Here is a 17,586-nt window from a genome sequence, read left to right on the forward strand (position 1 = left end):
CCACTCTCACTCTCCTGAGAATAGCATTGACTGCCCCCCATTGCTACCTTGATTGGGTTTTGGCTTACCTGTCCATTGTTCACTATAACTAGGGTGGCCGACTAAAATCTGTCCACCCGGGCAGGTTCCAGAAATCCATCTTAACAATATGGTGCGCAGCGGTGAGTATAAGGTCTTGGGTAGCCAGTGTTGTTCACTGGTGTAGTAACATCATTCTATTTACACAGAACACTGTAATTTGAAGTTAGCAATTGATATAACTGTTGCCTACACTTTTTAAATATTTAAACATTCACCAAGTCTACTCTTGGAGCTCTCAAAGTACAACATTTTAAAACTTGAGTAGATGGCGGATTGCCATCCTCTGGTATAAAGGCTGATCTGATACAGAAATTGCTACATCACCAGGAGTCTAGCATTATTCCTTTGCCTCTACCTATTGATTTAGTAGATGCTGGGACAGGTCCCAGCAGTAGCAATGGGCTTGTGGTTACTGCCACTATTGAGAATGCAGAGGAAGAGCGGTCTTCTCATGTTTCAATGGCAACCTCAGAAGCTGAGCCCTTGCTTGACGTTAAGAGAGAAAAATGTAGGCTGAGGGAGAAGAGGCTGGACTTTAACATAGCTAAGCTGGAGTATGACAGGATAGAGAAACAGCAGAAGTGTTGCAAGGGGGGAGGGGCGGGAGGGTCTATAGCTCTGAGTCTTTTGGTTGTAACCCCAGGGAGAAGCTCAGGGGCTACAACCAAAAGGCTAGCACAGAGTTGTTTCCCAGGCCTTGGCCCCATCCCCAGCTCTCAGCCCCCGAGTTCCACAGTGCCACGCATCACATGGGTAGGTCGCAGTAAACATGTGGCTGTGGAATAGATCCTTGGCCTTCCTTGTATCGTGCAACGGTAGGTCATTGAGGAAACACGTTGGTCCTTATGAAGTGGTGTGGACACTGGGGAGGGCCCGCCTCCATCAAGCATCTGTCCGGATTACTAGCCGAATCATCACTCCTGGCAACAAAATATAGAGAAAGGTAGGTTGGGGGTGTGGCAGGCATTAGGCTGGCCTGGAAGCGTGCTACGACCTTCCCAGTCACTTACCAGGCGGGCCCCAATGCCCAGTGTCTGTAAAAGCACCCGTGCCCCTGACTTTGGCCCATGTCTTTTCAGCTGCCAGTTAAAGCGGCTGTCCGGGGAAAAGTGAGACACTTTCTTTGCCTTCAAAGAGGATTGACTTGACGTGTCATCGGCTGGGGCAGGGCTGAGCTCAAGAACGCCCCTGCTAGATGAGCTATTTAAGGTATGTGTTTAAATAGCTATTTAAATGTGCGTGTTTGGTAAATGTCTGTGTTTAAGTGTATTTGTATGCGTTTACTGCGATATGGTTGAACCCATTGTTTTTGTGTGTTCGTGACTTCCTCAGTAACTTCGCGACTTCCCTCTTCTTCCACTCCCCCCCTTCCCTATCCCTCTCCCCTTCTGCCCTATCCCTCTCAGTTAATTGCTCTTCTCACTGTTTTATTGCTTGATCGATTCATATTGTAATTGCTTCACTGTTATTTCGTTCATGTTTTATGTATTGTTCCATGTACAGCGCTTTGGTGTAAGGCGCTTTATAAATAAACAAATACAAATACAAATGAAACTTAGTAATCCCATCATACTAGACGTGTGTGCAGGATTCTGTGGCTTTCGTTTCAGTGAATACAGGGGGGGCGGTGGTGTGCGTGTGTTTTTTTTTTTTTGCAGGAGCGTGTGCGTCTGTTTAAAAGTATGCCAGATAAGGTGTGCATTAGGTGAGTCCATCACCTAGGAGGACCAGCACCACCAGCCCTCTACCAGGGGCTCTGGGAAACCCCTACGCTGCAACTTGTGTTGCAGGGCTAAGGGCACACTCCGACTTTGTTTCAAAATTAATCTATTGTTAGCATACATTTTGCACTTGCAGGCCTTCGATACATTGCTTAAAATCAAAGAAACTTTTAAACCACTTGAGAAAAGGCCTGCTAGCATTGTGGGTTGATGAGTCGAAGTCTGGGAAGATCAGGCTTTGAATGTTGCAATCAGACACCTGGTTTCTGAGATTGACTCTGCAACTTGAGAGATCGGAAACTTCACGGATTAATAGAGGCAAAGAAAATTATATTTTCCTTCACTTTATTTGACGTTGAAAAAGTGATCCACCCCTGAAAGAGCGAACTGTGGCATCAAGGCGTCGGTCACCACCTCCAGAGAAGGACAAGTCTACACATTGTGGATTGGGATATCAGCTTAGTGGCAGTAATTGAGGGTGTAGATCCTGAATTTGAGGGACTGCAGGCACTGCAATTGAAGACGGACGGAAAGAGTGATAATGGTGGGACAAGGAAGTGTTTTTGGATACCAAGATGGAATCTATTTAGGAGACAGTAGGCTAGGGCCTAAACTCACCTGTTCACCTTTTCCTTACCCCCCCCCCTGGACTAGCATCACTAGGTTCCATCACCTACCACCGGCACCACATGTACCAGCCCACCCTAGCACCAATATGCACAGCTGCATGGCCTACATAGGTGCCAGGACTAAGGCTGCATGGACCATCCATGATGTCTCCCATCAGCAGCATTGTCTAAGCTTGCCTTAGTCCTACCGCTCATTGCCACATAATCCTCACCCATTCATACAGCTTTACTCCCAAACGTCATCCAGCCGCCCCTATTCCTATCGCCTGTATCAGCGATCCAAGTTTACCACAATCGCTCCCAAACATGTCCATCCAATTCACCCTCTTAACCAACCCCAGCCATCCTTGCCATATTTTTCCCAACTCAGTCAGTCCTTAATGCAACCTTTAACCTCACCCATCCGTCACCATCATATCCAACTATAACACACTGTTAATATATCCTATCCAACATGTCCTATCCTTGCGACCACATTACCCAACCTCACCATGCCACCATTTTACGCCATCAACCCTATTGCCGTTTTGCCCAACCCAATCCATCCCTACAATATTGCCATCAATCACAAATCTCTATCTCTATATCAGCTAACACTGCCACGCTAATGAGATATTTTACAACCTCATCCTTCTTTACCACCGCCTGGCTCAGCCTTATCCATTCCTACCACATCTTATTGATACAGCCCTACCATCATGTTATGCACCATCACCCGTCCTTAACTATTCTTACCTCCATGTTATTAAATGTCACCCCACCATCTTAGCTAGTCTCACCTTTCCAAACACCATCTTGCCCGACCCCATGTGTCCCCATCATGTTGTGCAACCTCACACGTTACTTAACAATCACTCCTGATATCATAGCCAACCTTAGCTTCCCTAACACCATCTTCCACAACCTCAGTCATCCCTGCCACCATCATTATACACCAATCACTATCAACCTTTTATCCAAATTAATCCACTTCTACCCACTACACATACAACCTCACTCAGTTGCAACTACCATATTACCCAAACTAACCAACACGTGAATATCTTACACACCCATACATACCCATACCACAATTTTGCCAACCCTACCCACTCCTGCCACCATAATGCCCAAACATCTTTAACACCATTATGGGAGTTGATATAACCCATCCCAAGCATCATCCTACCCAACTTCTCCCATCACTACAGCCAACTAACCAATAATAACCCGTCCTTAGAGTTTGTTTTCCACTCTCACCTTGCCAGTATTCTACCCAACTCCACCCATCCCTACAACTATCTTATGCATTCATAACTCATCCTTGCCTTCATCTTTGAAACTGTAACCAATTGTGTGCTACATCTTACCCAGTCCTAGCCCATGATTATCCTAATCTTATCTGTGCCTGGGGGATAGCTCTGGGGTAACACGCACGCCATGAAAACAAGACAGCAGAGCAACACAGGTTTGAATCCTGGTCCTGCGTTTAGAGCCTGCTATTAGGCATGTTATAAAAGAAAGATTATCCAACCTGACTCTTCCCTTCAACATTCCTACAAAACTTTGTCCATCGCTGCCTTTGTTTCACCTCATGCTAATTCGTCCGCACCAGCTTTTTTAACCAAACTCACTCATTCTTACCACCATCACCTCTTATCACGCCCTACCACTATCTTACCTACCCTCACCAGTTCCTACCACCATTTTATAGAACTTTTTAGGAAAATATAAGAAGCCTTCTTAAGGGCCCAGGAGCTGATAAGATGTCAGAGGGCCCGAGCAGCAGGGAATAAAGGACGGAGTCTTGTGCAATGGTCACAGACCCTCTTGGGAAGATGGGAGCATATGAATTTTAAAGGTGTGGCCTCAGTATCCCAAAGGTGCAAAAGAGCAACACATCACCTTAGCCTCTGGCTTTACAGCCAGAGGAGGGTTTATATAGTCTGTCAGTGGATAAGCTTTTAGATCCTCTGTCTACAACTTTAAAAGAAAATTCAAATATTTTAACTGTGCCATTGAGCAGTTGTAGCTGCGAGAGATCTTGCAGTGGTTTACGGACACTACACAATTGGCTCAGATGTACAATGGGGCAATCTAGATTACAAGACCTTGCTTATTTTTAGCAGAGAAGAAAGTGCTACAATCGGTTTCTGATGATGCTATTGTTGATCGTTTTGGTGGCATGCATCCACAAAGGCAAGCACTTACTTTTACTAGTTAAAATGGTAAATTAGGTTATTTGAGATTGTGATATTATACAGTTTGTTAAATTATATTTGACATGGTTTGTTTTAATTGGTTTCGATAGGAACCCAATCCAGTATCTGTGTGCAGCTCACAGTTGTTGCAAAGAATTACATTTGTTTGCATTATTTATCTTTCAATTTAAATGTATTAACAATCAGCTAATCCATGTTGGAATTGGAAATGTGTCTCATTTTTACTGCAGTATGTTCTGTCCATAGTGCATTTCTATTAAATGCAACTCACACTGTAATGGAATAAATCCACAAATGTCATTGTTTAAAAAGATATGTTGGAACTGGAAATAATTTTATAGTTATGTTATATTGGATATTTGTAGCCCGCCTGCTTGCTGCTGGCCACAGACTATTAGCCGTAAAGTATGTGTATGGAACAAGTTACTTACCTGTAACTGTTGTTCTCCAGCATGGGTCTGGCATGGATTCACATGCTCATGAATATTCCCTGTCGTCAGGCTGGGAATCCTCGGTAAAGAAAAAATCAGTATCAGTTTCGTTTCTGATCTGTCTTTCGTAGTAGTAACCAATCACTGATCTCTGCGTCACACTGACCACAGCCAATGACTGCCCTCTACCTAAGCCCCGCCTCTGGCAGCCATCTTCAGATTTGGTAGCACGTGAAGTGGCAGTATGACCAAGTGAAGAGCCGCAGAGCGGTAGGCGGGAGGGTTCGCATGTGAATCCATGCCAGACCCATGCTGGAGAACAACAGTTACAGGTAAGTAACTTGTTCCTTCTCCAGCATGGGGTCTGGCATGGATTCATATGCTCATGAATAAAGAATACATAGCAGTACACACATGCACAACCACGGGAGGTGGCAAAGGCTCAACATTAAGCATTACATCAAACTCAACATTAAGCAATTCTTACCTCCTCACCAGGCTCACCTTAGGCGAACAGATTGCGCAGCACTGCTTGGCCGACCCTGGACTCCTACCTGGAATCCCGATCGACGCAGTAGAATTTCGTGAAGGTGTGCGTCGACCTCCACGTAGCAGCCCTGCAGATGTCCAGCAAGGGCACACCACATAGGAACGCCGTGGTAGCTGCGATCGCTCTGGTGGAATGGGCTCTCGGACGGCCAGGCAGTGGTCGGTTTGCCAACCGATGACAGTACATGATACAGCCGGAGAGCCATCTGGAAATGGAGGCCTTTGAGAGAGCTTTCCCCTGATTGACAGGTCCAAAGTTCACAAAAAGTTGTGACGTCTTCCGAAAACACTTCGTGCGGTCTACGTAAAACTTCAGCGCTCTAGCCACATCCAGCGAGTGCAAAGTCCTTTCGGCCGGCGACGGGAAGAAAACAGGCAACACCAAGGGTTCGTTGAGGTGGAAGTCCGACGGCACCTTGGGCATGAAGGAGGGGTGCGTCCTGAGCACTACCCTCGTGTCGTGAAAAGTAAAGTACGGGGGTTTGCAGGAAAGGGCCTGGATCTCTCCCACTCTTCGTGCGGAGGTGATGGCCACAAGAAACGTTGTTTTCCACGACAAGAACTTCAACAGAGCCGAGTGCAGAGGCTCGAACGGAGGTCCCATGAGCTTGGTCAGCACCACGTTGAGCTCCCACGCCGGGGCCGGAGCCTTCACCGGCGGGAACGATCTGAACAGTCCCTTCATGAATTCTTTCACCAGACGATGAGACCACAAAGACGTCCGCCCCGTGGTTCTGGTGTATCGGGAGATCGCAGCAAGATGAATCTTGATGGACGCGTGCGCCAGTCCAGCCTTGGCCAGCGTCAGAAGGTACGGCAGTACCTGGGGAGCCGTAATCCGTAGAGGGTTAATCTTCTGTGCATGGCACCAGACAGAGAACCTCTTCCATTTGTGTCCATAGCATTTGAGAGTTGAGGACGCCCTGGCCTTTGCAAGAACCTCTCTGCAGTCGGCCGGTATGTTGTATCCTCCAAACTCTAACGCTGCAGGAGCCAGGCCTGCAAGTTCAGCGACTTCGGGTCGTGATGGAGGATGGCGCCTCCTTCCCTGGAGAGAAGATCCGCATCCACTGGCAGCTTGATTGACGGGGACGCTGACAAGTCCAGAAGGTCCGCGAACCATATCTGCCTCGGCCACGCAGGTGCGACGAGGATCATCCTGCACCGTGACCTCTTGAGCTGGTTGATGAGCCGGATCAGCAATGGCAATGGAGGGAACGCGTATAGAAACAGGCCCTCCCAGGGGAACGAGAAAGCATCGCCCATGCTCCTTGGCTGGGGAAACCTGCTGGCGAACCTCCGGCACTTGGAGTTCGTCGCCGTCGCGAACAGATCGATCTGGGGTGTGCCCCACCGTCGGAAGAGGCGGTCCACTAGATCCTGTCGTAGTTCCCACTCGTGGCACGAGCGCAGCTCTCTGCTGAGCGAGTCGGCGATGGTGTTTTTTATCCCTGCCAGATGAAACGGCACCAGAAACATCCCTTGGGCGACGGCCCAATGCCACAGATCCTGCGCCTCCTTGGACAGGGCTGGGGATCTGGTACCGCCCTGCTTCCTGATGTAGAACATGGTGGTGGTGTTGTCGGTGAAGATCCTCACCACCTTGCCCTTGAGGGACGGAAGAAAGGACCTGAGGGCCCAAAACACTGCACGGAGCTCCAGGACGTTGATATGGAGGGACTTCTCCGTCGGAAGCCAAAGGCCTCTCGCGTGCAGATTTTCGGTGTGCGCTCCCCACCCTTCCAGGGAGGCATCCGTGGTCACTGTCTCCTGGTGGCCGGGGGTCTGGATGTCCATGCCCGCCGTCAGATGCGCGCGGGTGCCCCACCAACCGGATCGCTCGTCGGAAACTCTCGTCGAGTGTGATCCTCTCCTCGAAGCTGCCCGTCGTCTGGATCCAGCGCGCGTCCAGGAACTCCTGCAACGGGCACATCCGGAGCCTGGACAGGCGGATGAGATAAATGCAAGAAGACATCATTCCGAGGAGGGACTTGATGGACCTCACCCTGGCCGCGTCCGCAACCAGCATCCGTTGCACCTTGCCCAAGATGGCCCTCGTCCTTTGCTCCAACGGAGAGGCCAGAAGCAACACTGTGTCGAGCTTCGCTCCCAGAAACAGAGCGTCTTGCGCGGGCACCAGGTGGGACTTGGCGTAGTTTATGGAGAATCCCAGGTCCGTGAGTAGTTGGACGGTCCTTGCCGTGTGCTCCACGGCGAGCTCCTTCGTCTTTGCTCGGATGAGCCAGTCGTCCAGGTAGGGGTAGACGTGGATCCACTCTCGGCGCAGCTGCGCCGCCACCGGTGCGAGGCACTTGGTGAACACCCTGGGTGCCGACCTCAATCCGAAGGGAAGGGCTCTGAACTGGTAGTGACGCCCTTGGACCACGAACCTGAGAAACCTTCGGTGTCCCTTTAGGACGGGAATATGGAAGTAGGCATCCTCCAAATCCAACGAAGAGAGGAAATCGCCCTCCTCCAGTTGACCCAGGACGTGTTGGAGGGTGACCATCCGGAACTTCTGTGCCTTGATGAATTTGTACAGTCGTCGTAGGTCCAGGATGGGACGCCATCCTCCCGTCTTCTTCTTCACGAGGAAGTATCTTGAGTAAACTCCGGAGCCCCGAAGCCTCTTTGGGACGAGCTCGATGGCGCCCTTCTTGAGCATCGCCTTTACCTCCAAGAGAAGTTGAGGGACGTGATGTTCTTTCCTGGCCACAGGGGGGAAGCGCGGGCACCTCTTTAGAAACTCGAGCGCGTGACCCTGAGCTAGGGCATCCAGCACCCAACGGTCGGTGGAGATGGACTCCCACACGCTGACGAAGCTCGCCAGCCGGCCTCCCACCGGGGTGCTTCGGTGGGGGCCCGACCCCACAGCCGGTTCAGTCCTGCTTCCACGAGGCTTTGCCGCCTTGTCCTCCTTGGCGACGAAGGCGGGGTCCGCCTGACTTGCCTCGTCCCCTGTAAGCTTCCTGTGACGACGAACGGGCCGCTTGACGGTAGGTGGAAAATCCGCCGCTGGAACCTTTGGAGGCACCCCGTTTGCCTCCGCTGCTCCGAAAGGGCGGCCGCCGTTGCTGGAGAACCCCAAGAGCCCGGGCCGTCTCCGTGTCCGCCTTGATGGCTTGAAGGGAATCGTCCACTGTTTTCCCAAACAGGTTGTTTCCGTCGAACGGCATGTCCAAGACTCTGGTTTGCACGTCCTGACGGAAGTCAGTAGCCTTGAGCCATCCACGCCGCCTAAGGCACACGCCGTTGCCCAACTGGCGAAATCCAGTATCAGCGATGTCCGTCGCAATCGTAATGGCGTGGTCCGACGCCACCTCTCCTTCCTGCAAGATCTCTAGGGCTTCCGCCCTCTTGTCGTCTGGTAGGAAGTCCAGCAGGGGGGCCAGTTTGTACCACAACTCCCTGTCGTAGCGGGCTACGATAGCCAAGGCGTTGGCAGCCTTAATCGTCGTCGCTGCCGACGAGATGACTCTGCGTCCCATCGTGTCTAATTTCTTTCCTTCGCCGTCCGGCGGGGAGGTTGACGTAGAGGCTGCGCCCCCCCCCCTGCTTTCTTTCTGGCCGCCGCGGAGACGACCGAGTCCGGGGTCGGCTGTGCCCGAAGGCACAAGGGGGCCGCGTCCGGGACCCGGCACTTCTTCTCGTACCGATCCCTTCTAGCCGGCGTCGTGGATGGGTTCTTGAGGAGGGCGAGGCCCTCATCCCAAATATCGTCTAGTAGAGGTACAGCGAGGACCGTCTTCCTCTTGGTCTCACGCCGTTGATAAAAGAAACCTTCCTTCTTCTCTTCCGGGCAGAGCTGGAAAAGCTTGGATGCCCTGGCGATCATGGAGTGAAACGATCCAATCTCCTCGGGCGCGGAAGCCCGGGTGGGAGGTGACGACGGGAGATCCTCGTCGTAAACCTCGTCGTCTGTACCTGTCGCGGCCGTGTCAGTCCCCGTATCATCCCCACGTGTCGTGGACGGGGAGGAGGGCTGAACAGGGCGCGATGGCTGAAAAGGAGGTGGAGGATGAATCCTCCTTCTCTTAGGGGGAGGGCCCCCAGAAGGGCCTGGCGCCGGGTCCCCCGTCGGGAGCGGTTCCTCCGTTGGTGGTAACGGCAGTCTTGTCCTTATCTCCGAGCATAAGGACTGTATAGCCAACAAAATGGCCGCCGAGTTGTCTTGCGGCACTGGTTGAGGGAGATCCGACAGGCGATCAGGAGCCCCGTCGGCATCCTCGTCTTCCACGTCGGGGTCCCTCCCGACAGGATGGCCTTCTTCCGCGCCAGAGCCGTGGCCTAAGACTTCGATCAGCTCCTCCTCAGAGATTGAGGCCGAGTCCACGACGACCTCCTGCCCCCCCCTTTTTCTTCTCCGTCAGAGGTTTCACGGGGGTCCTGTCGATGGGCATGAAAGAGGACTCCCTCCGCGGTGGCAGGGAGATTCTGGGCCCCGGGGTCGCCACCACTGGTGTAGCCTCCATAGGCTGAGCCAGGGCCGCCGCGACTGTCTCGATAGAGGCCTTGGCCGGATGGATCAAGGCTTTCACCACCTTAGGTGCGCTCACCGCCTTCTCCTTGGGGGGAGGGTCACCACCTCGCTCCCCCTCCGATGGGGCCTTAGGGCACGACCGGGGTCTCTCCAGGAGTTTCGCCAGGTGCTCGGCCTTCCTCTTACCCGAGCCAGAGCGTTGGCTCGTGGTTGATGGTGCCGGGGAGGATGCGCCCTGCCTGGCGCCCGTAGAGCCCGACCGTTCGGCGCTCCCGGTGCCAGCGGACTGGCGGTTCTTCGCCTTCTGGTGGACCCCCGTCGCCGGGGCGCCCTCAAAGGTCTTAGAAGACCGCTCAGACTTCTTCTTCTTCTCGCCTGACGGGCTCTTTCCTTTCAGCCAGTTGGCGAGACGTTGATGGCGGTCCTTCATGGTCCGCTCCGACATATTGCCGCAAAACGCACAGTCCTTCTCCACGTGCGTCTTGTCCACATGCAGGCAGTAAAGGCAAAGGGAGTGTTCGTCCTCCTTAAAGACATTCTGAAGCTGGCGTCCAGGGCAGACCCTGAACAGCTTTCCGGGCGTCGAGCTTCCCTTCTCCTGGGCCATATTCAAGATGGGCCTGAGAAACCTCTGGAGTCCTCCAAAAGCGCGGCTCGACGAAATCTTCACCCTTGAGGGGCGTAGAGGAATCCGTCACGGGTCCCCGTTGATCGGATGAAGAAACGGTGGAGCTTGAGGCTCTTTTGACTGAAAAAAGAGAAATTGTTCTGAGAAAAAACGTGAAAAATAGCACTAACGCTCGAGAGCAATAGCACGAGGATCCCAACACTTGAACGTGCGGTAAAAATCTGACGATAGCTGCCAGAGGCGGGGCTTAGGTAGAGGGCAGTCATTGGCTGTGGTCAGTATGACGCAGAGATCAGTGATTGGTTACTACTACGAAAGACAGATCAGAAACGAAACTGATACTGATTTTTTCTTTACCGAGGATTCCCAGCCTGACGACGGGGAATATTCATGAGCATGTGAATCCATGCCAGACCCCATGCTGGAGAAGCCCTTTATATCACTAAGAAACATGTGTACCTTTCTAGTTATTTTGGAAAAGTCATGCTGAAATATGTGGCACATATAGACACCACAGGCAGGGCTGTATGTGTTGCCACCAATATGATGAGGAGGACCGCATGGCTTAAGGCACCCAAGTTTAACCCTGATGCGCAGGAACGCATACTCAACCTGCTATTCGAGGGAGGGGACTTGTTCCACTAGTCGGGCCTCTGTCGACTCCATAATGTGCTGGGCCACTATCTTCGCATCTGCAAGACCTGCCTTGAATCTCGCCTGTGTGTGGGAAGGAATTTTGTCATCTCCCTCCAGAGTTTTTGGTTCATTACGGCAAGCATGACATCCACATTAGCCTGCCGCAGGTGGAGAGTAGCATTGGAATATATCTTCTTCCCTTAGGCCTCTAGGAGCTTTTCTTCTTTGCCTAACAGGGCCTACGTGGGTGTAGACGTGGAGGCCTGTGGCTTTGCATACATCGAAGCCACTGCAATAGTGAGGAGGAGTGAGGCTGCAGGTGCACTGATAGAACCAGAGAGTGCCCCTCCGCCTGCTGATATTTGGCATCTAGGCGCTTGTTAGTAGGTGGTGTAGAGTGGGGTGTTATCCAGCCCTTCTTTGCCTGGGACTCGACATCCTTTTGCAACGGGATGCACGTTTTGGTGGTTGCCCGAATGGTAAGTACCTCGGCCTATACCCATGCCTCTGGTTGCTCTATCTGCGGCATCTCTAGGTACTCCGTCACTCCCGCCAGCCTTTCATGGAAGGCCCTAGCGGAGGAGGTGTCTTGATCTTCCTCATTGTCTGTCACCCGCTGTGTCCTACGGGCCGGGCCTGCTGGTGTAGTGCCTGGGGGGGCGGGTGTGCTGAAGGCAGTTTCTGCGTGCTGATGGGTTGTGCCGGTCGCTGCGCTGGAGGGTGAGAGTCAGGGTCAAGGCTGATGCAGCAATTGGTGCCTGGGGAAGCGCAGGATCCTGGGCCTGCACTGTTACCTGTGTAGGAACCAAGACAGGAGGCTGCACAGGGGCAGCAGGGAGCATGTCTTGGATGACCCCTTTGAATATCATGCCCATTTGAGGCAACCTCATGCGTGTGAGTAATTTCTGGAAGATCCTGTCCTCGCATGCTGGTGAAGTGCGTTCCTGCGTGGGTGTGGGTGTGGGTCTGTAACGCTCACCTGATTCCCGTAGAGGCGCCGGTCTTGACTGGGCGTATACCGTATCTTCAAAGGTGATGTGTAACACACGGCTGGCTCTTTGGGCTGGACCTCTGTGCACTGTATGTCTGACTCGAAGGGTAAGATGTCTGCAGATAGAAAATATGGGATTAATGAACTGGGTTATTGAATGTCTCTCTCTTCTTCCCTTTCTCTTCTCCTGTAGAACCCCAAAGGTTAACGTTCTCACCTTAGGTAAGTGAACGCCGTGCTCTCCATCTGCCTCGGGGCAGGGTGCTGTAACCAGTTTCTTCACTGGATAAGGGGAGCAGGCCTCTTGACTTCAGAGGACTGCTGTCCGTCGTTTACTGCACGAACGGTAAGTTTCGAGTAATTCTAATGTCTTTAAAAGTCTTTAGTAATGATGTCTCTTGTTTTGCAGGGTTCCGGCGATGGCGGATGACGGGCTGAAGTGAGTTGAAGATGGAGCCCGTGTGATGAATAGAAGCGCCTGGAAGCACGTAAGTAAGTGCTTGTTGCCTGCTTCACGTTGAGCTCTAACTGTCTTTTTATTTTGCAGGTACGAGTTCGGAGCGGCTGCAGGGTGCCGGAATACCCACTGGGTTAGATGTGGAAAGGAGTAATGGCACGTGAGTATTAAAGTTCCCCAATGTCTTTAAACGCACCTTGTTTTGTCTTTCAGATGCGGGATGCAGCGCCGAAGGCCTGCGGAGCGTGCGAAGAGTTGGTAAGCTTTTGTCTTTCAGATGCCGGAATGCAGTGCGAAGACCTCCGGAGCGCACGAAGAGTAGGTAAGCCTTTGTCTTTCAGATGCCGGAATGCAGCGCGAGGCGTTGGTGACAGCCGATGGACCAGGTAAGTGGAGCGCTGTCACTGAAGACCGTAATGCTAACCTGTTCTTTCTTGTCTTTACGGGTGTTGCTGAAGACTGGATTCAGGATGGTAAGCCTTTTTCCTTAGGCCCAGGATCAGATGCAGAAGACACGATGAGCGTTCTGCTGCAGAGGATGCAGAATAACGCAAAGCAAGATTCATCCATCGGGTGTGGTTTAAATAGCCTCCTGTAGTGCTTAGGTGTCTCCTTCCACAGCCACGCCTAGGTAAGAAAAGAGTTCCTGCTTTCCAGAAGAGTTCCAGTGTTCTGAACCTAGGGAGTGGCTCCTGCCCCACCCAACAGGAAAAGTAGTTCCAAACAGAAGAGGATCAGAGGCTCAACTGGCAGGCAAGTAAGCAGCATGATCTGCTGCAGGTAAGTCCACCCAAGCATTATGAGCCCGGCGCTTCCAGCGCTGGGACTGGGCATATTTATGAGCCTGGTGCCACTGGCGCCAGGACTGGGTCCAAAAGGTCCCAATTGGGACTGGTTGGCACTCGGAACCTGGGTTATGGATCTGCTTCCAAGGGAGTTGGGAAAACCCTGACCTTTTGGAAGCAGAGATCATGACAGGGTCCTTGGGCCTGTACCTGTTGCTGTGCCCTCGCCGTGCCTTGCCTCAGGTAGCCGAGGTCTGTGATTAGCCCCTGCGTGGATGTAGTTTGGTACAAGGTGCACAAGGTGACTGGCGGTGACGAATACCACCATGGCACGCACTACAATCCATGCGCACTGTAAAGGTGGGGCTCAGGATGCACCGCCATTTTGTCTGGCACTGTGCCACGTGCTTGCTGTGCGATGACCGTCGTAATGGGACCAGTCTCCACCTGTTTGCTTGACTGTAATGCTCGGACCTTCCCTGCACTTCCGAAAAGGCCTGGGAGGCGAAGTGCCCTCGGCCACGTCAGTGTTAGTGTGCGTGGGACTGCGTTTAGGCACCCCCTCGGATTTCTGCTCTATATCAGAGCTAAGCCCCTCAGGGAGATCCCCGGTACTAGAGTCTTTGCAGAGCGACCGGTAGGATCCTTGGACCTCTCAGCCGTGCGGGCGGTAGCTTCTAGAGCCTCAGTCCCCTTGCTGGTAGTAGGGCCTGGAAGGCCCCCTCCTGCTTGAATGCTTCCTGGGGAAGGAGCCGCCCTTGCGAGTGCAGTGGAGAACAGGGCACCTAACTTTGGCCTGCCCTTCTGCATGAGGTACTCCTTGATGTGCTCCAGTGGTGATCTTGAGAACAGCTACCTCCACCAGGCCAAGCGGTTCTTCAGCGAGCGTGGGGTGAGCGCATCGCAGGCCGAGCAGTCGTGGTCCTCACCAAGGCACCGGAGGCACATCGCGTGGGTATCCGACGTGGGGAAGGAGGCCTCACAGGCCAGACATCTGCTGAATCCCACCGTTGTCGACATGCGTGGCACAGGACGACAGACTACGTAGGACTCTGAATGAAATTAGCTAGATGGAAAGAAGGGAAATTATCATCTCTGGGGAAGTTGTAGAGTGGAATTACGAGTACAAAATAGGCCCTCAACCACAGCCTAAGGTGAATGTGGTCCACTCCTGTTGAGGTGTAAAAGAGGACTAGGGCGTGGCGCCAGTGGGCAGAGTCAAGGGAGTACATGGTCCCAGGGCCATGACTCGCGTGCATCTAAATTTAAAGGGGAAGACAATCTTTCTGGTAAAAAGGGTTCCGTTTCCCGTACCTAGCGAGGGACGCCCCATTCTGTATGGAGGAAAAGAGACGGGACGTAGGAGTAAGCTCTGTACACCCAAAAGAGAGGTTTGCTACAATGGAGAGAGTGAGAATGATAGCGAGAGGGCGACTTTGATCCCCAGGAGAGGGGATGTGCCACAGACAGAGAGCCCCCTGGCCCTGAAAGAGGGGAGTAAGAAACGGAGGTAAGGAGAGCCCCAATAAGTAGAGAACATATGTGATACTTAGCAAAGGGAGGAAGCCCTTACATCCCAAGACGAGGCCTTGTGATCTCCAGAAGAAAGGAGAATAACAGATCTAGAAATCAATAACCAGGAGATTTTCATATCTCAAATTTTATATTTGTCTTTTTTTTGTTGTCCTTCTTATGTAATACTGCTTTCAAGATCTAGGTTTCCCAAGAATCTTAATGTTACAGCCATCCTGACAAAAACATCCATGCAATGGTCTTATGTTTAACTAATGCTTTGGAAAACCCTTTAAACTTTATTCCTCTGTCAGTATGTTTGTGTTCCGTCAGGCATGTGACAGCAATTAAATATTTTCAAAATACACGTATCGTGTTCAACAATTAACCATTTTGTTTTGAATTGCTGAACGCTCTGTGACTATATTTCTATAATAATGCAAGGGAACAACAAATAAAATGGCTACACGCTCATAGTGGCAGAGCAGGGAGAGCATTTGTTTTGAAAAGAAATTTGTAAACCGGAGAAGAAGTTAGAAATGAGTCCTAAGAATCTGTAAAATTCAATCGGAATGCAACAGGTATTTGTGACTTGCTTGGATTGAGAGCTGCTAACACTGTAAGTCAATTACGCAATTTATGACACTCTTGCACCCTCCCCCTTTACTTTTTGCTGTGCAGATGGTGGGGTGAAGAGGTATCAAAATATGTTAATAAAACGGCTGGAAAAGGGCTTTATGTCGGAATATAATGTGTGAGGGAAATGTGCTTCAATTACTTTCTTGGGAGGCATGATTTTGGAGTAATGTATGCAATGGGTTGACTCCTTTTAAAGTACCTCACTTGGTCCCTTAATAAACAGAGCTGTGAAGAAAATGCGCCACTTACAAAAACTATTCAAACATCTATGTATTATGTCATGATCTCATGATGAAATGTATATGACAAATCTTAAGTGGACAAAATGATAAATGTTGGCACTATGAAACTAAATAGATAAATAAGACAATTGTCCTGGTGTGAATGTCTCATGTCTCAGCTAGACATGCTGTCGGCTTGTACTATTTTGAGTTAGCATTTCAGCAAACATTTTGTACAACTGGTTTTGTGTTTATTTTGTACCTGCTATCAGAAGTCATCTAGATCTTGACATGATCTAGATGGAGGAATCACACAGTTTGTCTTCGTCTATGATCACCACCCTCCCATAAAGAAAAACGTGAATCCCATAGTACGCTAGATACACTATGTGTGGCTATCCATCACAAGCTCGAACTGTAAATAAACCCTTAAGCTATTGTTTAAATGTCTTAAAAAAGGGCACCAGAAATATCCTTGCCACCAACTCAGTGGGGTTTAAATAGATTAACTTTATATGTTTCAAGTTTTGTAGAGTGCATGGTTAAAGTACTAAATTATTATGTTCATCCATGTTTTGCTTACACTTACATGCTTACGTGTCACATTTCGGACATCTCCAACATACATGATCTTGCCTTGGTGCCGCACCATTCCCACAGTGATGGAGTCTTCACATACTTCAGAGGCAATGTAACGATCTACTTGGAACCCAAGGTCCTTTAGCACCAACAGACCTGTAACAGAGCAATACAAAGATGAATTCAGAGAGAGTTAGGCACCAAGCCACCTTTAGAACATACTTGTGTTGTGCCTGGATGTTGTTAGCAGCAACAAACATCAGTAAGACGTGATGAAGTCCCCTGCCTTGCTATTGGGTCTGCAAAAGCGGTGCCATTAGGCAGCTGTGAGCAATGGCAAACTACAGTATATTGAAACCAGGAGAGGTAATGCTAGGATCCCCTGGTCCCACATGCTATGGTCCCAGTGAAATGTCAGGGGACAATCACAGTGTTGATTATCAGTCTAGGCCTAAAAATCCTGTTCCTTCCCAACCCTTTGGTATATCCTACAGAGTAGCTTGGATACAGCCCCTCCTGAAATGGTAGAGCCTGAAGCTCTTTCTAGACATAATCAAATTGATTACCTGGGAAAGAGAAGCTTTCCAGTTAAGTGATGTGTTCACCTGCAACAGAAGAGCATAGCAAGTGTGTAGCTGTTGCAACTGTAAGGAATGGTGGCAACAGTAAAGACAGACACAAGTGATCACAGTTCAAGGGTGTTTATTAAATTGTAAATGCAGGGTGGAAAAATGCCTAACCTATAACTAAATCTAAGATGGGAGCAAGCTTCGACCATCAAATGAAAAATAAGGCAGTCCTTGTGGCGTCTTGTCAAAGTAAAAAGATTGATACTAAAAAGAAAACTATTTCCAAATCCTTACAAATAATTACATAAATTGTGTGGGATAAGGGATTTCAATAAAGAAAGAAGTGTTCACAAATAAAAAGTCAGGATGTGATTGCCATGGGTTTCCCTTCCCCACGTTTTCAGCGCGAGACAAGGTGGGACCTTGGAACACAGCACACACCCGAGCTTTCTCAGCACGAGCTTACAGTTCTGTTCC

General features: G+C 50.6%; 1 protein-coding gene across 4 annotated transcripts in view; it reads right to left on the reverse strand.

Annotated features, from left to right (window-relative positions):
• DNMT3A (DNA methyltransferase 3 alpha) overlaps window positions 1-17,586 on the reverse strand; it is a 2,439,715-nt gene that overhangs the window by 442,851 nt on the left and 1,979,278 nt on the right. For all 4 annotated transcript variants that reach the window (XM_069605556.1, XM_069605557.1, XM_069605559.1 and 1 more), the window contains one exon: window positions 16,551-16,696. In XM_069605556.1, coding sequence (XP_069461657.1) covers window positions 16,551-16,696 — 146 coding nt within the window. The remainder of the gene's footprint in view (window positions 1-16,550; window positions 16,697-17,586) is intronic.

The sequence above is a fragment of the Ambystoma mexicanum genome, chromosome 4p (genome assembly GCF_040938575.1).
Source record: "Ambystoma mexicanum isolate Mex_15411 chromosome 4p, UKY_AmexF1_1, whole genome shotgun sequence".
Classification (NCBI taxonomy): Eukaryota; Metazoa; Chordata; class Amphibia; order Caudata; family Ambystomatidae; genus Ambystoma; species Ambystoma mexicanum.